This window comes from Oncorhynchus gorbuscha, linkage group LG06 (assembly GCF_021184085.1).
Source record: "Oncorhynchus gorbuscha isolate QuinsamMale2020 ecotype Even-year linkage group LG06, OgorEven_v1.0, whole genome shotgun sequence".
In the NCBI taxonomy this organism is placed as follows: Eukaryota; Metazoa; Chordata; class Actinopteri; order Salmoniformes; family Salmonidae; genus Oncorhynchus; species Oncorhynchus gorbuscha.
In genome coordinates this window covers 35,019,836-35,041,520 of record NC_060178.1, presented here as the reverse complement: position 1 = coordinate 35,041,520, position 21,685 = coordinate 35,019,836, and the positions used below count along the sequence as shown (strand labels likewise).

At 42.5% G+C, this 21,685-nt stretch overlaps 1 protein-coding gene across 1 annotated transcript in view; it reads left to right on the top strand.

The window, feature by feature from the left end:
* Positions 1-21,685, top strand: part of LOC124037109 (BMP/retinoic acid-inducible neural-specific protein 3-like) — a 75,747-nt gene that overhangs the window by 38,959 nt on the left and 15,103 nt on the right. The window contains exons 3-4 of the mRNA XM_046351753.1: positions 9,063-9,253; positions 14,497-14,687. Of these exons, the coding sequence (XP_046207709.1) occupies positions 9,063-9,253; positions 14,497-14,687 (382 nt within the window). The remainder of the gene's footprint in view (positions 1-9,062; positions 9,254-14,496; positions 14,688-21,685) is intronic.

Sequence of the window (21,685 nt, the reverse complement as noted above, 5' to 3'; positions counted from 1 at the left end):
AATTAAGAAATTTAGAAATATTGTATGTTTTTTAAATATATATATGAAATGTGTGTGTGATGGTACAGTATGTAGATATAATATGTAGTATATCTGAATAATACTATATGTACAGCAATGGTTAAATAGGATAGGTCTTGACTAGAATGCAGCATATACAGTGCATTCAGAAAGGATTCAGACCCCTTGACTTTATCCACATTTTTGTTAAGTTACAACTTTATTCTAATTTTGATTAAATCATTTTTTCCCCCTCCTCAATCTACACACAATACCCCATAATGACAAAGCAGAAACTGGTTTATAGAAATATTTGCACATTTATTAAAAATAAAAACTGATATCACATTTACAATTTACTCAGTACTTTGTTGAAGCACCTTTGGTAGCGATTACAGCCTCGAGTCTTCTTAGGTATGATGCTACAAGCTTGGCACACCTGTATTTGTGGAGTTTCTTTCATTCTTCTCTGCAGATAATCTCAAGCTCTGTCAGGTTGGATGGAGAGCGTTGCTGCTCAGCTATATTCAGGTCTCTCCAGAGATGTTCAATCGGTTTCAAGTCCGGCTCTGGCTGGGCCACTCAAGGACATTCAAAGATTTTTCCCGAAGCCACTCCTACGTTCTCTTGACTGTATGCTTAAGGTCATTGTCCTGTTGGAAGGTGAACCTTTTCCCCAGTTTGGGGTCCTGAGCACTCTGGAGCAAAGTTTTCATCAAGGATCTCTCTGTACTTTGCTCTGTTCCTCTTTCCCTCGATCATTACTCGGGTCCCAGTCCCTACCGCTGAAAGACACCCCCACAGCATGATGTTGCCACCATGCTTCACTGTAGGGATGGTGCCAGCTTTCCTCCAGACATGACGCTTTGCATTTAGGCCAAATAGTTCAAACTTGGTTTCATCAGACCAGAGAATCTCGAGTCCTTTGGGTGCCTTTTGGTAAACTTAAAGTAGGCTGTCATCTGCCTTTTACTGAGGAGTGGCATCCGTCTGGCCAATCTACCATAAAGGCCTGATTGGTGGAGTGCTGCAGAGATGGTTGTCCTTCTGAAGGTTCTCCCATCTCCACAGAGGTACTCTGGAGCTCTGTTCGAGTGACCACCGGGTTCTTGGTCACCTAACTTACCAAGGCCCTTCTCCCCAGATTGCTCAGTTTGGCCAGGCACCCAGCTCTAGGAAGATACTTGGTTGTTCCAAACTTCTTCCATGTTCTTGGGGACCTTCAATGCTGCAGAATTGTTTTTGTACCCTTCCCCAGATCTGTGCCTCGGCACAATCCTGTCTTGGAGTTCTGCGAACATTTCTTTCGATTTCCTGGCTTGGTTTTTGTTCTGACATGCACTGTCAACTATGGGACATTATATAGACATGTGTGTGCCTTTCCAAATCATGTCCAATCAATTGAATTTACCACCGGTGGACTCAAATCAAGTTGTAGAAACATCTCAAGGATAATCAATGAAAACAGAGGCTACTTAGGTAAATAAGGTATATCTGTTTTTATTTTGCAAAAATTCTCAAAACATGTTTTCACTTCGTCATTATCTGGTATTGTGTGTGGATATTTTTTTTATTTAATCAATTTTAGAATAAGGCTGTAACGTAACAAAATGTGGAAAAAGGGAAGGGGTCTGAATACTTTCCGAATGCACTGTAGATATGAATGGGTAAAACAGTATGTAAACATTATTAGTGACCAGTGTTCCTTGACTATAGGGCAGAATACTCTTAGGTGCATGGTAGAGTAACCGGGTACTAGCCGGCTAGTGACAATGACTAAAGTTCAGAGCGGGGTACTGAACGGAGGCTGGCAAGTATGGACTATTTTACAGTCTGATGGGCTTGAGATTGAAGCTGTTTTTCAGTCTCTTGGCCCCAGCTTTGATGCACCTGTACCGACCCTGTACCGACCTTCTGTTTGGTAGCAGGGTTAAAAGGGTGTGGCTTATGTGGCTGAGGTTCTTGATGATCTTCTTGGCCTTCCTGTGATAACGGGTGCTGTAGATGTCCTGGAGGGCAGGCAGTGTGACCCCGGTGATGCGTTAGGCAGACCGCACTACCCTCTGGAGAGTCCTGCGGTTGCGGACGGTGCAGTTGCCCTAGCAGGCGCTGGTACAGCCTGACAGGGTGCTCTGAATGGTACAGTTTGAGGGTCTTAGGGGCCAAGCCAAATTTCTTCAACCTCCTGAAGTTGAAAATGTGCTGTTGCGCCTTTTTCACCACACTGTCTGTGGGGCACCTATGTTGAGCATCAGCGTAGTGGGGGTGTCAGTGTCTACCTTCACAACCTAGGAGCGGCCCATCAGGAAGTCCAGGACCCAGTTGCACAGGGCAGTGTTCAGACCCAGGCTTAGTCCGAGCTTAGTGATGAGCTTGGAGGGTACCATGGTTGAAGGCTGAGCTGTAGTCAATTAAATGCATTCTTATATATTCCTTTTACATATTCCTCTTGTCCAGATGGGTTGGGCCAGTGCGATGGCAATTGCGTCATCCATGGATCTATTGGGGAAGTATGCAAGTTGCAATGGGTATAGTGTGTCAGGTAAAGTTTAGGTGATATGATCCCTCACTAGCCTCTCAAAGCACTTCATGATGACTAAAGTGAGTGCTACGGGGCAATAGTAATTTAGTTCAGTTACCTAAGCTTTTTTGTTTGGTGGACAATGGTGGACATCTTGAAGTAAGTGGGGGCAAAAGACTGGGATAGGGAGAAATGGAATATGTCCTTAAACATTCCAGCCAGCTGGTGGTCTGTGCATGCTCTGAGGATTCGGCTAGGGATCCCGTCTGGGCCGGCAGCCTTGTGAGGGTTAAAACACTTAAATGTCTCTCACGTTGGCTATGGAGAACAGACAGCTCACATTCAACGGGAGCAGTGTTTTCCTCGATGCGTGCAAAGGAAAGGTGTTTCTCTTGTCTGGGAGCAAGACTTCTGTGTCCGCGGCATGGCTGGTTTTCCCTTTATAATCCATGATTGTCTGGAGTCCGTCTTGTGTCTGAGCCGTTAATTTGCGACTCCACTCTCTGTACTGACGTTTTGCCTGTCTGCTTGCCTTACGAAGTGCATAATTGCACTGTTTGTTCTCAATCATATTCCAGTCACCTTGCCGTGGTTCGCGCTTCAGTTTTCTACGAATGCTGCCATCTATCCACGGTTTTTGGTTTGGATAGGTTTTAATCGTCACAGTGGGAACAACATCTCCTATGCACTTCATGATAAATTTAGTCACTGTGTGAGTGTATAGATCAATGTTATTCCCAGAGGCAACCCCAAACATATCCCAGTCCGCGTGATCAAAACAATCTTGAACCATGGATTCCGATTTGTCAGACCAGCGTTGAACAGTCCTTACCATGAGTTCTTCCTGTTTGATTTTCTGCCTATAGGAAGGGAGGAGCAGATTAAAGGTGTGAACTGATTTGCCTAAGGGAGGGCGGGGGAGGGCATAGATGGACAGAGTGGACCACAAGAGCCATATGCATATTCTGAAATGCATCAAAGCCAGATTAATGTTTTATCCACTTAAGTATGTTCAGTCTCATGTGGGGTTTAACCTCTAGCGTCGAGCAATCCCGTATCCGGGAGCGTAATCATAGCCTCAAGCTCATTACCATAACGCAACATTTCCTATTCATGAAAATCGCAAATGAAATGAAAATAAATATATTGAAACACAAGCTTAGCCTTTTGTTAACAACACTGTCATCTCTGATTTTCAAAATATGCTTTAACCAAAGCTACACAAGCATTTGTGTAAGAGTATTGATAGCCTAGCATAGCATTAAGCCTAGCATTCAGCAGGCAACATTTTCACAAAAACAAGAAAAGCATTCAAATAAAATAATTTACCTTTGAAGAACTTCCGATGTTTTCAATGACGAGACTCTCAGTTAGATAGCAAATGTTAATTTTTTCCAAAAATATTATTTGTGTAAGAGAAATAGCTCCGTTTTGTTCATCACGTTTGGCTAAGAAAAAAAAACGAAAATTCAGTCACTTACAACGCCAAACTTTTTTCCAAATTAGCTCCATAATATCGAGAGAAACATGGCAAACCTTGTTTAGAATCAATCCTCAAGGTGTTTTTCACATATTTATTCGATAATCTATCAGTGATGGCAGCTGGCTTCTTATCAGAAGAAAACGGAAAAATACTGCAGCTGAAGATTACGCAATAATTGCGACGGAGGACACCAAGCGACCACCTGGTAAATGTATTCTCTTATGGTCAATCTTCCAATGATATGCCTACAAATACGTCACAATGCTGCAGACACCTTTGGGAAAACGTGGAAAAGATAAGCTGACTCCTAGCTCCTCCACATCTATATAAGGAGTCATTGCCATGAGGCGGTTTCAAAAAATGTGGCACTTCCTGATTGTATTTGTATCTGGATTTTTTTCTGTAACATCAGTTCTGTGGCACTCACAGACAATATCTTTGCAGTTTTGGAAACGTCAGAGTGTTTTCTTTCCAAATCAATTATATGCATAGTCGAGCATCTTTTTGTGACAAAATATCTTGTTTAAAACGGGAACGTTTTTCATCCAAAAATTAAAAGAGCGCCCCCTATATCGAAGAAGTTAAAGGTGTGAAGTAAATACCACTGGAAGGAAGGCCTTGAACACTTATGTGGAAAGACCTCACCTCATCCCTTTTATAATGATCTTGTGGAAACATTATTCACTTCACCTCATTTGACTTCATTGCAGTTCCTTCAGTTCAATAAAGGCCCTTGGAGAGGAGTGAAGAACTTTCCTTTCTCTAGCAAGTAAACTAGAATGACAAAATGGCACCTTCATTGTGTAGCAATTGTGGAAATGTTCTTATCTATGTAAATATATATATTTTTAATCTATGCACCTAGACACCTACATACTATATAGCTATTGTGGGTGATTTAAAAATAATATATATTTTTTTAAGTGGATCAAGGTTATTACAAGCAAAGGCCCATATGCATATTCTGAAATCTGATCAGGTAAAATATGTTGATTACTTTAGTGCAGGGAAAGTAACTGATGATTTGTCACTCTAAACACAATTTCATATATTGGCTTGTTATATGAAATTAGTGGCAATTATGCCATAAATACCATTCATCATGGCTTGGAAGGCTATTGAACATTTCTCCCCTGGCTAGTGCGGCCCAACCTAGCTCTGTGGCCTGAGCTTCATGGGTGGTAAGATTAATAGTCTTATCATGTGGCCAAGTGATTAGTAGGCTCTTAATACTTATTACTCTGCATTATCAGACAGTCCCCTGAGAGGCTACTGTCAGCCTCAAGGTTGTGTCTGAGGCACGCTAAATTACAACCAGTCCATGTTTAATGGGGGGAATTCCCCATAATTCTACAGTAAAATCTGAAGAATTACAGGAAATGAGCATTAAAACTGCAACATTTCCTCTCTGTCAAAAAAAGGAGTGTGAACAGTTTGAACAGTTTGGGATCACATGGGATGCGAGGTGGGGGTTTGTTACTACGCCGATAAGTGACAATATCCATTTGGACCATTGTCTCCTAGGAGATTTTGTGTGACCGGACCTTAGTACTTGACTAGACTACCCCTGCCGTGTAGACATTGCTTTGCCGACTTTGCCAGACAACTTTTGGTTTTATTGTGGAATTGTGTGGTGGCCATTTTGTATTAAAGTGCATGCAGGTTGTACTAATTGCCTCTGTTAATATGTGGCATGCTGACAAGCATACATCCAATATGTCCACTCTGTTGCCAATTCCCAGAGATTGCAGCATAGCCAAACAGTCCACCACCCTGTTTGTTGATTTTCAAATGACCTCTCATATCTTACAATCTATTCCCTGGCCCATAACAGATCATTTCACAGCAAAAGAGACTTGAGGAGATGGAAAGTGACAATATTATTTTCCTGCCCAGTTCTGCTCCTGCAGAGTTTTGGATCTCTGCTAAATTCTCATAATCCTCACTGACAGAGAGAAGATGAATTACCACAACTGGGTACTTCTAGTTACAGTGGCGGCGTGTTTCTACGCTGCAGTAATGAAATCGCACCATCTCCTCCTGATTGAATTTGAAATAATTTTAATGAGTCCTATAACAGGTAAATGAAGGCTGTTTTCCTGTTTGGGGAATCACTCAGTGATTTAGCGAGTGAAACAGTGTTTCCCTCAGTCAACATGAGTAGAGACGGGGTTCCGCTGCACCACCTGTCCTAGGCATCCATTGCCAAGTGACAGTTGCCATAGACAACAGGGTGTCTATGTGGCTATGTGTGTGTATCTCTTGTTTTTGACATATTGCATTTGAATAACATAAGTGGGTGTGTTGGCGCCAAATTGCATAGAGAAGGTCACAGGGTGAATGACATATTTAGTTAAGGCTGCAATGCGTCAAATTTTAAACTGTCTTTCGGAAACCTGAAAAAGACCTTGGTTTTTGATTTCATACCCATACACTCTTACAAAAAGGGGTTTCCAAAAGGGTTCTTTGGCTGTCCCCATATGAGAACCCTTTTTGGTTTCAGGTAGAACCCTCTGTGGAAAGGGTTCTTCATGGAACCCAAAAGGGTTATACCTGGAACCAAAAAGTGTTATTCAAAGGGATCTCCTATGGGGACAGTTGAAGAACCATTTAGGTTCTAGATAGACAAAAATGTGTTAAGGATGTTAGTGAGGAGGCTCAGTGCATAAGTGTTGCTTTAAAATGAAAACCAAGGTAGATGCAGTATGCAGGCCAAGATACAGTATCCCAGTTCTCAGAAATCTCAGCTCTCATAATCTCCACTCCCAGAAATAGTCCAACAATGAGATGTGTGAAAATGAATTAACGGTATCGCAAATTAAACCAATGTAGCTACGTACAGTACAGTGATGAGAGAAAGATATAAATAATAACTGCATGGTCTAGTATAAGGAAGACGGCAGAACGCCGAAAACTGCACCATGGTGAAATCCATTTCATCTCACTTCCCGGTGGACATGCCATTAGGTCTATGGGGGGTTAAGATAAGACAAAGGGGACAGAGGGGATTTGAGGCTACACTTTCCTTACCTGTTCCTTTGCTCCCTCTCTTTTCTCACTCCTCTTTCTCTCCCCTCTCTTTTCTCACTCCTCTCTCTCTCGCCACTCACTCTCTCCTCTCTCTCCCCTCTTTTCCCCTCTCTCTCCCCTCTCTTTTCTCACTCCTCTCTCTCTCCCCTCTTTTCTCTCACTCCTCTCTCTCGCTCCCCTCTTTTCTCACTCCTCTCTCTCTCCCCTCTTTTCTCACTCCTCTCTCTCTCTCCCCTCTTTTCTCACTCCTCTCTCTCCCCCTCTTTTCTCACTCCTCTCTCTCGCTCCCCTCTTTTCACTCCTCTCTCTCTCTCTCTTTTCTCACCCTCTCTCTCCCCTCTCTTCTCAATCCTCTCTCTCCCCTCTTTTCTCACTCCTCTCTCTCTCTCTCTCTCTCTCTCTCTCTCTCTCTCTCTCTCCTCTCCCCTCTCTTTTCTCACTCCTCTCTCTCCCCCTCTCTTGCGTCTTACGTGTGATACCTTTGCACTGGCGAGTTCAGCTCTAACATAGCAAAGCTAGTTAGAATTGGTGAGGGATACGATAGTATGCCAGTTGAGGAATTTATATGTATCGAGTGAAAATAGGTCAGGATTAATGGTTATGCTAGGTGTAACTGACTGACAAATTACTCAAGGGCCATGTCTAAAATTAGAAGTATAAGCGTATATACTGTATAGTTATTACACTGTATGTTTCATGTATGTATTTCAGAAAGCTTAAATGAAATGGACACATGAAAGAATGCCATAAATGGACTCATGCAAGTTTATATTATACAAAGTAAATGTATTGCTACATTACTGACTATACAACAGCAGCTTGAAATTATTTGACATAATTCCACATTGTCCCATAAGAAGCAGGTTGCACTCAGGGTTTTTACCATGATTGAATCCATCAAACATCTGGGTGTGATGCTTTCCCTCATTACTCTTGCTTTAATGTGATATATCTTCCATCAAAAGGCCATCCTCCCTCCATCCATCACCTACAGCACAGGATGTCCAACCTATTCTGATTATAGCAGACAAGCCTCCACTTCACACGGCAGTGCATCATTTAGTGCTAACCCGTACCTGTGAGAGTAGTTAGGGAGTGTGTGTATGTGTGTATATTTTGTGTGTGTGGTGGAGGAGGAGAGAGAAATACATTGAAGTATAGCAATTCAAGACAGAGGGATGGACAGAAGAGGAAAAACAACTGGCAATAAGGCCTATGCTTTCCTACATGACATAGCTTCTACTGTAGCCTCCAGCTAACTGACACAGCGCATATTCATTTCAACCTGACGCACAGAAATATTATCTGAACCTGTCAGAGCCAATTGAAATACTAGATACTAAGATTATTTAAACACAGCAGATTAATGCAAACAAAGTCTGTCAAGGCGTAACGGCATACGAAGCTCCCATCTTTAAGGTTGCATTCAGAATAATTTAGTAATGTTTGTCAATGTAAACAGAGGAGGATGTCACATCTACAGACAAATATTTCATGAGAAATATTTTGTTCAGCCGGCTTTCAGAACTTTACAGCCGCCTCCAGCATTTCCTTTGCTGCGCTTTTCTTTCTTCCCTCATTATGAGTTGTATTGAGTGTTAGAGATGGGCCGATGTCTATGGGTTTCACTGTCACTACACATTTCTGTCATGATGTGGTTATTAAGGAGAGCACCTGTCAGCTGCTCGCTTTGAGAGCAGTCTCCTCCCCAGCTACATTCATCTTCCAAATGGTACCTGTTTTGGAATAACTCTCTATTCTCTCTCTCGCTCTCTTTTGCTCTCTCCTTTCTCTCTCTCTCTCTCTCTCTCCCCCCATCCCTCAGTCAGAACTTAAAGCTAATGATGCTGTGAGGCGAGGCAATGTGGTTGATGGCTGCCCCCGTAGATTCACCTCTCCCCTACCCTTCTGCAGGACAGACAGGACAGACTGACAGAAAATCATTAATACCATCACGTAATTAGTGAGTCTTATTTACCAAACAGCATCTTCAATGGCGTCTTATCCTCCCTGTCATCTCCTTTCCAGGGAGTTTGGGAGGTGGAAGGTGAACAACCTGGCTGTGGAGAGGAGAGACTTCCTGGAGTCGCCGTTGCCCCTGACGCCAGAGTTCATCCGTAACATCCGTCTATTGGGTCGGAGACCCACCACCCAGCTTATCACTGACAACCTGATCAGGAAGTATGGGACTCACTTTCTGCTGTCGGCCACACTGGGAGGTAAACAAACCACTGTGGGAATAATGTGGGAATGCAGGAGGAGGTATAGCTGTAGAAGTTGACCCCTATCAACTGATACAGGGTCATATTTTTTCATCCCCCTAATGGTTAGGATAGGGGGTACGGCAATCTGATAATCTTTGTGTAATCTGTGAGTAAAGAACCACAAAAATGCTGATGTTTAACAGATCTGTATCTAGATCAATTCCACTGACGGCAGGACATGTACAATATTGGTACAGCAGCCTATACGAATTCAGAAGACCTTTCAAGAATGTGTTATCTACATCAATAAAGCCCATTTTAAAAACCTCAATACATGTACACTATAACCCTCAGCGACACCGCATTGTTGTGCTTTGATAGACATGTGGACAATGCTGTGAGGGTGGTTGCTCTTTACAGGAGAACAGCTTATTTCAGCTACAAAGCAATGGGCATGTCGGGGCAGCCAAGGGAATGGGTTTCCTGTTGGAAAGCAACACTTGTCGATTACCTCAGCCGGGCTCCTGGAAAGGTCGTAGTTATGAGTGGCTCCGTAAAATGCCCCCACACACACAAACACATACACTGCTGTGCTGGCTGATGCAATGTAACCTCCATGCTCTGGCACACAACCAATTCAGACTAGTATGAGGAGAGGAAGATGAGGAGCTAGTGCTTGGCCATGAGCCAGAGATGTGCTGCTCGCTGCTGACTGGGGTTATAAATTGATTGCCTGTCCGTGTTCTGGAACATGGGATATTAAGGGCACCTTTCTGCAGCGGAGGAAGAAGAACACATAATACGGATTACGCCCTGCCTTATCTCTGAATCTGAATGTATATTTAAGCAATAAGGCCAGAGGGGGTGTGGTATATTTAAGTAATTTGACACGAAGGGTGTGGTGTATATGGCCAATATACTACAGCTCAGTGCTGTTCTTCAGAATGATGAAACAATATACCACAGCGCTTAACCTCCGAGGGACCTTATTGCTATTTTAAACTGTTTACCAACGTAATTGGAAAAATAAAAATCAACATTTTGTCATACCCGTTGCATTCAGGGCTTGAACCACCCAGTTTATGATTTGCTACTATTCCACAGCATTGTTGAATAATAGTTTCTGATTGGCTAGAAGGGCACTCTAGAGTGGGCATTAAAACCAGATACTGTATACGCAACAGTTAGAAAAGATATAGGACACCTGTCATGTGTTCTCCCTCTCCGACCTCTAGGTCACCAGGCTGCTCGTTATGGCGCACACTTGTCACCATCGTTACGCGCACCTGCGGTTCATTAGACTCACCTGAACTCCATCACTTCCCTGATTACCTTCCCTATATGTCACTCCCTTTGGTTCCTTCCCTAGGCATCATTGTTTCCGTTCCTGTATAAGTTCTGTAATGTTGTTCGTGTTTCTGATTATGTTGTGTTTATTCATTTACCCTATACTTGCTTCCTGACTCTCAGCGCACATCTTTACAACACATCTGAAGTAGTTCCAACAATAGGCGCCTTTTTATCTTTCTTAAGCACTACACCATGCAGACCATACTTGCTACAAACTTACAAAAAGCTAAACTAACAACCACACAAACTGAAATTAAATCAAATCAAATGTATTTATATAGCCCTTCGTACATCAGCTAATATCTCAAAGTGCTGTACAGAAACCCAGCCTAAAAACCCAAAACAGCAAGCAATGCAGGTGTTGAAGCACGTTGGCTAGGAAAAACTCCCTAGAAAGGCCAAAACCTAGGAAGAAACCTAGAGAGGAACCAGGCTATGAGGGGTGGCCAGTCCTCTTCTGGCTGTGCCGGGTGGAGATTATAACAGAACATGGCCAAGATGTTCAAATGTTCATAAATGACCAGCATGGTCAAATAATAGGTCTGGGATAGGTAGCACGTCCGGTGAACAGGTCAGGATTCCATAGCCGCAGGCAGAACAGTTGAAACTGGAGCAGCAGCATGGCCAGGTGGACTGGGGACAGAAAGGAGTCATCATGCCAGGTAGTCCTAGGGCTCAGGTCCACTGAGAGAGAAAAAGAAAGAGAGAAAGAGAGAATGAGAGAGAGCATACTTAAATTCACAAAGGACACCGGATAAGACAGGAGAAGATATAACAAACTGACCCTTGCCCCCCGACACATGAACTACTGCAGCATAAATACTGGAGGCTAAGACAGGAGGGGTCAGGAGATACATTGTCTATGCAGGTCCAATAAGGAAAAACCTAGCTAAAAAGCAATAATTTGTTTCCGCAGAGACTTATGGGGTGTTTGTAAATTTCCACCAGTGTGTCAGAGTGTGTTCTGGGTTGTTTGTTAATTCAGAGTGTTGTCAGATTGTCTGTTCGTAAATCCGGAGCATTCAGAGCACACACTGACCCTCTGGCTGAGGTGAAGGGTTGATCCGAGCGTTCTGACCTTGCAACGGCAGTCAAACGCTAACTGGCTAAAGTTGGCAAGCTCGCTAGCTACTTCCAGACACAAATAAGAGAACACCCCATTCTGATAATTTTACTTACCCTAGCAAAGCTTGTTTGGATGATTTTAATTTATCTAGAGCCTAAGTGACTTTAACTGTGGTGCTGGCAACAATTGTATTAAATGTTTTTTCCTACATTTATTTACACTGGTCATATTCAACGAGGGTTGCGTGTTAGTAAAAAAATGTATTCTGCGCTCTGGCACACAGACGAGAGTGCTCTGAGAACAGAGTAGATGGCCATAGTGAATTTACGAACGCACCTGTATTTCTGAACCTGTATTTCTCCGGACCTTCAATGATGCAGTCATGGCGCAAGTGGCGCTATGCTATCAATTCCTCTCATTTCTCTAGTTTGACCAGCTTTTTTTCGGCAACTGTTGTTGAATTGGGTTGTTAACCAGAAGGGGACTAGGGTTCCAATTTTGGAACACCCCCCCCCCACGTTCAGCTGGAAGGTGGCGCATGGAACGCAAAAATATTCCTAAAAATATTTAACCTCCACACATTAACAAGTCCAATGGCTCAAATGAAAGATAAACACCTTGTTTATCTACCCAGCAAGTCAGATTTCTAAAATGTTTTACGGCGAAAACATAGCACATATTTATGTCAAACCACCACCGAAGACACAGCTAATTTGCATAGCCAAATTGAAAAAAATATGCAATCAACAAACGCAGGATTAAAAGAAAAATAATGCACTAACCTTTTGAAATCTTCATCAGATGACAGTAATATAACATGTTACACAGTACATTTATGTTTTTTTCAATAATATGCTATATATATCCATAAATCTCTGTTTACAATGATGCATCGTTCAAAAAATGCTACTCAAATGCCCTGAGAAATGACGATAGCTCCGGCAGATAACGTCAGCTAACAAGGAATACACATCATAAACTTTGACTAAATATGCATGTTCTACATATATATAGTTAGATACACTTCTTCTGAATGCAATCACTGTGTTACATTTATTTTTAACGTTACAGGTTTTGTTCACTAGGCTCAAAAAGTAGCATTATGGCTCCTCTATCTTGGAGTCCACAGAAACCCAAATTTACCACATAAATATTCCCTTACCTTTGCTGTTCTTCCATCAGAAGACCTGGAAGGAATTATACTTACCAAAAACAGCGTTTAGTTTTGCAGTCTGTGTCTTTCGGTTCTCAAACACGACACATTTCGGTTGAAATGTAGCCAAAAGTCAAGTGGATGCGCACCAAAACGTCGAACTTACATATTATATGTCAATTAAACTTGTCAAACTAACTTCATAATCCAGCTTTAACATGTTATAAAGGTGTACAGCAATCGTGAGGACGAACAGAAACGCATGCATTGTATAATCAATCTTGGAAAAAAGACAGGACCGGAGCAGAGCGCGCATAAAAGTGACCTGTTTTTTCGCGTGACCGAAAGGTTTCGGCCCGCCAAAACTCTTGTGAGCACGCGATTCTCACAATGAGAAGCCCCATTGAAAGCTGAGATCGCTCTGAAGACAGAGAGACTGTTCCCAGACCTGTAAGTGCTTGGGATGGGTGGGGGCGATGACGTCAAAGTTGGGCCAACTTTTCTGATGCCAAGAGAGAGTTTGGGAGAATGACTGCCCTGAGAGTTCTGCTTTACATACAGACATAATTTAAACCTTTTTAGAAGCTTTAGAGTGTTTTCTATTCAATAATAGTTTTTATTTGCATATATTAGCAACTTTTGACAAAAAAAAATTGTTTACTATGGGCACGCAATTACTCCAGCGGGGGCAGTAGACAGCCCTAGCCACAACTTTTCTATGCCAGGCGAAATTGCACATCATCAGCTCATTGTTATGGATCTATCCAAATAAATGCCAGTAGAAAACAGCCTAAACTAACGCAAATGATACTTTGCTGTTATTGTGGCTGTATTGTTTGTTAGCCATAGGCATTGTTTAACGTGACTGTGTTAGCCATAGTTAGCTAGCAAGCAAGGGAAAATAACATTGCCACCATGGCAATAGAATTTTAAAAAAACAACAACTGGGCAACAGACTAACAACCAGGGTTTGTGGGAGGATGAAAACGTATGAATTTATATAAATGGCATTTCTATTCTATACCAGTAAATATTTGCTTTAGTACCTTTTCCTAAGGAATAAGTGGGATAAATGCTTCCACTCTGTACATTCCCTTGGAACGAATGAAGTCTGCAGAGGGACTCTGCTTCTGCATCGTCCGTCCCACTGAGTTTCCAAGGTAATGTACAGATCGGGAGCATTTATCCCTTATATATATATACCACGGCTAAGGGCTGTGATGAGAAGCAGGGTGCCTGTATGCAGTTCTTAGCCGTGGTACAGTATATTCTCTATATATCACAAACCCTTGAGGTGCCTTATTGCTATTATTAACTGGTTACCAACAGAAAAAGATCAGGAAACAAGTGTTTTTGAATCGTACTTGTGGTATATTGTCTGATCTACACACTGCTGAAATGTTGTTTCTCCCAATCAACATCCAGGACCCAAACTTCCTGGTTTATAATTGTTCATATACTACCAAATAGCACCTGGTAAATAGTCATAATCACTGGCAGTGAATAATACATTGATATTACATTTTATTGCCATTATTACTAACAGTTGGTTATGAAGTTCAGACTGTCTAAATAACACCAGCTGACATTTGTATAAACTGTTTCAACCATGTTCGCCATCAAACTTTTTCCCATCCTGTTTAAACACCGTCAGCAAACATTGTCCCAATGCTGTCTTTCTGTTTGCAGGGGAAGAGGCCTTAGCGATATTTGTGGACAAGAGGAAGCTGAGTAAGAAGCCCGAGGTGAGCGACTACTCTGGCAACTCGTCCAGTGTTACTCTGGAGGTTCTGCACCAGTTGGCTGCCTCCTACTTCATCGACAGAGAGAGCACTTTGCGCAAGCTGCACCACATCCAGATAGCATCCACAGCCATCAAGGTAAACCTACAAGTTGCACTACATGCAGATCACATCAGACATACACACACAAACATACAGTACACACCCTGACTTTCGGACAGATTCATAAATGCAATCAGACTTCTGCAATCAGCTATTTCCCAACAATGTAGTAATATGCAGTAATTATAATAATATGGATAATAAATAAATAAAAACTAATAAAATAAAATATATATTAAACAAATCAAAAACACAAATATGGGTTGAAAAACACGAGAATGTGGGTATTAGAAACACTGCGTATTAGAAACATTAAGAACACCTTCCTAATATTGAGTTGCACACCCTCTTTTTTCCCTCAGAACAGCCTCAATTCGTTAGGGCAGGGACTCAAGGTGTTGAAAGCATTCCACAGGGATGCTGGCCCCTGTTGACTCCAATGCTTCCCACAGTTGTCAAGTTGGCTAGATGTCCTTTGGGTGGTGGACCATTCTTGAGATACAGACGGGAAAATGTTGAGCGTGAAAAACCCAGCAGTGTTGCAGTTCTTGACTCAAACCAGTACATCTGGCACCTACTTCCATACCTAGTTCAAAGGCACATTTTTTGTCAAAATGCCACACCTACACAATCCATGTAAATTATCTCAAGGCTTAAACATCCTTCTTTAACCTGTCTCTTCCCCTTCATCTACACTGATTAAAGTGGATTTAACAAGTAACCTCAGTCAGGGATCATATCTTTCACCTGAATTCACCTGGTCAGTCTGTGTCATGGAAAGAGCAGATGTTCTTAATGTTTTGTATACAGGTCAGTACCAGTACCTTAGTGCAGTGGTTGAGATTAATATATAATACGTGACTGGTAGTAGGATATACATGTAAAGAGGGCTGAAAAGTGACTGGTAACAGGAATGTATCAATACTACTGTTAATATATACAGTACCAGTCAAAAGTTTGGACACCTACTCATTCAATGGTTTTTCTACATTATTACTCTACAGAATAATAGTGAAGACATCAAAACTATGAAATAACACATATGGAATCATATATTGACCCAAAAAAGTGTTAATTAAAGTAGCCAATCTTTTTCTTGATGACAGCTTTAAACACTCTTGGCATTCTCTCAACCAGCTTCACCTGGAATGCTTTTCCAACAGTCTTGAAGCAGTTCCCACATATGCTGAGCACCTGTTGGCTGCTTTTCCTTCACTCTGCGGTCCAACTCATCCCAAACCATCTCAATTGGGTTGAGGTCGGGTGATTGTGGAGGCCAGGTCATCTGATGCAGCACTTCATCACTCTCCTTATTGGTCAAATATCCCTTAAACAGCCTGGAGATGTGATGGGTCATTGTCTTGTTGAAAAACAAATGATAGTCTCACTAATCGCAAATCAGATGGGATGGTGTATAGCTGCAGAATGCTGTGGTAGCCATGCTGGTTGTGTGCCTTGAATTCTAAATAATTCACAGACAGTGTCACCAGCACCCCGACACCATCACACCTCCATACTTCACGGTGGGAACCACACATGCGGAGATCATCCGTTCACCTTACTCTGCGTCTCACAACGACACAGAGGTTGGAACCAAAAATCGGATATCTCGACTCATCAGACCAAAGGACTCATTTTCACCGGTCTAATGCCAAATGCTTGTGTTTCTTGGCCCAAGCAAGTCTCTTCTTCTTATTGGTGTCTTTTAGTCTTTGCAGAAATTGTACAATTAAGGCCTTCTTCACGCAGTCTCTTCTGAGCAGTTGATGTTGTGATTTCTCTGTTACTTGAACTCTGTGAAGCATTTATTTGGGATACAATTTCTGAGGCTGCTAAGTCTCGTCTTATTATGGATAGTCTGTGGGAAAAGGAGAGGAGTTGTTAGCCATTAAACAGTCTCAAGGCAAGGGGATAGAAGCTGTTTAGGAGTTCAGGAGCCTTGATGTGCCAGTACAGCCTGCTAGATGGGAGCATGGAGAACAGTCCATATCTCGGGTGACTGGATTCTTTGGCAATTTTCCGGTTCTTTCTCAGATACCGCCTGGCATGTACGTCCTGGATGGCTAGAAGCTTGCGGAATGTTGATCAGTAGGTGATGTTGAACTCATCTGAACTGACTAGCTGATGAGATGAATGTTGTGACATGCATGCCATCCCGGTAGATCACTGCATGCCATCCCGGTAGATCACTGAAAAGGTATTATGTTGCTACCTTGCTTTCCAACCAAGGTACATGAATAGACATGTGAAAAATATTCAGGAACAATAGAAAAAATACACAAAAAAACTAAACCTGATATGGAGGTACTGTATATACAGTGGGGCAAAAAAGTATTTAGTCAGCCACCAATTGTGCATGTTCTCCCACTTAAAAAGATGAGAGAGGCCTGTAATTTTCATCATAGGTACACTTCAACTATGACAGACACAATGAGAGAAAAAAATCCAGAAAATCACATTGTAGGATTTGATTTGCAAATTATGGTGGAAAATAACTATTAGTAGTCTTTCGGAATTGACGCTTTGCCTTTTTAATGGTTCGTTTGAGGACAGCGGGATTTCTTATAAGTGTCCGGATTAGTGTCCCTATCCTTGAAACTATTGAGGATGTTGTCTCTAATTCATGGCTTCTGGTTGGGATATACAGTTGAAGTCGGAAGTTTACATACACCTTAGCCAAATACATTTAAACTGTTTTTCACAATTCCTGACATTTTAATCCAATTAAAAATTACATGTCTTAGGTCAGTTAGGATCACCACTTTATTTTAAGAATGTGAAATATCAGAATAATATTAGAGAGAGTGATTAATTTTCAGCATTTATTTCTTTCCTCACATTCCCAGTGGGTCAGAAGTTTAAATAGACTCGATTAGTATTTGGTAGCATTGCTTAACTTGGGTCAAATGTTTCGCGTAGCCTTCCACAAGCTTCCCACAATACGTTGGGTGAATGTTCAATTTTCAAATGTTCCATTCCTCCTGGCAGATCTGGTGCAACTGAGTCAGGTTTGAAGGCTTCCTTGCTCACACACGCTTTTTCAGTTCTGTCCACAAATTTTCTATAGGATTGAAGTTAGGGCTTTGTGATGGCCACTCCAATACCTTGATGTTGTTGTCCTTAAGACATTTTGCCACAACTTCGGAATTATGCTTGGGGGTCATTGTCCATTTGGAAGACACATATGCAACCACGATTTAACTTCCTGACTAATGTCTTGAGATGTTGTTCAATATATCCACATCATTTTTCCTCCTTCATGATGCCATCCATTTTGTGAAGTGCACCAGTTCCTCCTGCAGCAAAGCACCCCCACAGCATGATGCTGCCATCTCCGTGCTTCACATTGTGTAACGGTTTTGACTTAAGGTTATTATTTATAGGGGTGCCAGGTAGGTTGTGCCTACAAGAGAAAACATTGGTTTCTCCTTTTGGTTTGGGAGGGAACGAGTCCCATCTGGTCCGTCAAGTCTACGCCAATACAAAGGACTTATGTAAAAGATAGGATGGAAATAAACTTTTCATAAACCCTTAAAACATTGGAAATAACTTCCAAAACAACTATATTATTTTGCGTGGGTTGTATTAACAACATCAATGATTACACACACATATAATAATATAACACAATGAGTTCTGGTTCCTCCAGAAATGTCCTGTACCTCGGCCCTAAAAAGAGTCCAGCCCGGTAAAGCAGTTCAGTGAACTCAAGTGACTTTTGTCACGCAATGTTTGTCCGTTCATTCCGTGTAGCGTAAACCCAGTGTTAAACATACAATCAATATAACAATTATTTTACCACAGAACTTTAATAATGCGTATCAACTCTTACTTAAGTCCTCAACTACAACTAACTACATAAATCACAGTATACATCACATCAAAACAAATGAAATACCGCATACAAAAAGGTGGTAGTCAGTCAGACAATCCAATCCGCCAATAGATCTCCAGCGGAGAAAGGCCACGAAGAACAGAGAGGTGTAGTCCACGGACGCAGGGAGTGGATCCGATCCTGGGTAAACTCTCTTAGGCTACAAAACACACGTTTAACGGCAACAAAACAAACGGAATAGAGAAGCTTCGGAACTGAGGGTTGAACACATCCTTATTCAAGTCTCCATCACAACCCCACTTTTGCGCAGCTGATGCTGGCTATTTAATTGGGAATTAAAGGGTAAGCACCCTATTGGAAGGAGCTGCACTGAGGCGGTTCAGAAAAATTCAGGGCCGTCACACACCCCCTCCCCTGGAAAAAGCCGATCATTGCCCTGGAAGGCACATCTTGGTCGGGGAAACCGAGAAAGGTCTCCTCATTCTCCGCTTTCCTCTACAAAAATATTAATGACTTTTTGGAGCTCATGCTCCTCAGCTGAGGGGTCACAGGCCTTAAGGTGTGAGACTTCTGGGTCTGTGAATCCGAGAAAAGTCTCCTCACTTTCCTCTTCAAAGATATCCAGGACCTTGAGGCGCTCAATCGCCTCCAATTCCTCATAATTTATCTTCTGCTTGAGTCGAGCCTGGATCATGTTCTTTGAGACGAGCTCTCAAGTCATGGAGATGGACTACCTGGTCATAGCAAGCAGCGTCTGGAGTAAGCTGCTGGGGAAGTAGCACCATATCCAAGGGTCAACTTAGGTTCAGCTCTGCAGGTTCAGCTCTGCAGATGTGACTCCAGTGGACTCTTGCACAGCAGAATTCAGGGCAAATCGAAACTTGTGAATGTGCTTGTCCCAGTGTTTGTGCTGGGTCCCTACATAGGAAGCAATCATTGTCTTCAAGGTTCGATTTACTCTCTCAGTGAGATTGGTCTGTGGGTGATAGGCCATGGTCAACTTCTGTCTCAGGTTCCATCTTTGGCAGGTCTCCTCAAAGAGTTCAGAGACAAATTGGGAACCTCCATCAGAGAGGATGAAATCAGGCACTCCCTAGCGAGTCAGGATCTCTTTCGTAAGGATGTTAGAGACGGTCCTTGCTGTGGCCTGACGCAGGGAAAAGAGCTCCACCCCCTTTGAATAGTAATCAACAAAAATAAGCATGTACACATTCTGATTGGAGCTTCTAGGAAATGGACCCATCAAATCCACTCCTAACATTTCCCAAGGTCGGGTAACCACCGTTTGCTGCAACTTGCCAGCAGGCTTTCCACCTTCTGGTTTGTACATTTGACAAACCTGACAATTTCGGATGTGTGACTTCACATCCATGCTCAGATGTGGCCAGTACAGTAACGCTTGCAACCGCTTGTAGGTTTTGAACCTGCCCAAATGACCAGCTAATGGGTCTTCTTGGAAATGTTGAATCAGTTGTAGGCGTAGAGTTTCCGGTATGTACATTTGGTAGAGTGTTCTGTGAGGTAGTTGTACAACTCGGTAGACTTTGTCTTCAATGATTGTCAGCTTTGTGGTAGGATTGACCATCTTTTCTCCATCTTCCAGGATAGTCTGGTACAAAGACTGTACTTCTGGATCATCCTGTTGGGCTTTCCATATGGCCTCATCAGAGATGGGAAAGTCAGTTTTGGGTGAGTCTCGACTGCTTGACAGGACAGTAGCACATGTAAGATGAGGGCCACCGTTATCACAAGCAGGAGCTCTGGACAAGGCATCTGGAACAGTGTTGTATTTTCCTTTCCTGTATTCTACTGCAAACTCTTGCAACCGTAGAGCCCATCTTATGAGTCTGGTACTTGGTTTGTTGGTCTTGAACACCCACACAAGGGAGGAATGATCAGTGACCACAGTGAAGTGTCTTCCCTCCAAGTAGTACCTCCACTTTTCCAAAGCCCAGACAACTGCAAGGCACTCTTGCTTGGTTGTGGAGTAGTTCCGTTCTGCTCCATTCAATGTCCTACTGGCGAACGCTAGCAATTCTTCAGTGCCAAGTCCAGTCTGTTGGATTAGGACAGCACCAAGTCCAACATCACTTGCATCAGTGTAAACAACAAAAGGGCAATCAAAGTTGGGATGACCTAAAATGGGAGGTGTGACGAGATGTCGTTTCAGGGTTTCAAAGGAGGTCTGGCACTCTGCCGTCCATTGGAATTTTGCTCCTTTTCGCTTCAACGCGTTGAGGGGTTCTGCCACCTGGGAAAGGTTTGACACAAACCGATGGTACCATCCAGCCATACCAAGGAACCGTTGAAGGGCCTTGATTGTGGTTGGCACAGGGAAGTCTTGTACAGCCTTTGTCTTTTCAGGATCCACATGAATACCGTCAAAAGACACAATATGGCCAAGGAACTTCAGGGAGGTTTGGCAGAAGTTGCTCTTCTTCATATTCAAGGTCAGACCAGCTTCTCTTAGCTTGTCCAACACGGCTAGAAGATCTTGAAAGTTGTTGTCTGGGAAGCCTGTAACATGACACCTTTAACCCTGTTTGCCTTGGATGGTAGTCTGGAAACACTAGGTATCTGGTAACCATAGTGAGACCATTTCTTTTTTTTGATTTTTTGTTCACCTTTTACACCTGTTCTGGGAGTAGATAATTATATCGTCCAGGTAGACGAAACAGATCTTCCCTTTGAGCTCACCTAACGCAATCTCCATGAGTCTTTGGAAAGTGGCAGGTGCATTCTTTAATCCAAAAGGCATCACCTTCAAGGAAAACAAGCCCTCAGCACAGACAAAAGCAGTCTTGTCCTTGCTTTCCTGGTCCATCTTAATCTGCCAATAACCACTATTGAGGTCAAGGGTAGTGAACACAACAGCACCAGACAATGACTCCAGGATCTCATGGATGGTGGGAAGAGGATAGGCATCAGTCTGGGTAACATTGTTGGTCTTCTTATAGTCCACACAAAAGACCATCAGTCTTTTTTGGGATGAGGACAACAGGAGCAGCCCAGGGAGAGGAGGAACTGTCATGTTTTGTCTTATATCATCTTGTCATTTTGCTTTTCCTTCTGTTCGTTAACATATCAATCAATCATTTATGATCTTTTCCCCTGTCCCTTTTCTTCCCTTGTTTTCCGTTCCTGTCCTGTCGGATGATTACCGTGCTGTGTCTGTGTATCTGTCGGGACAAAGGTGTCT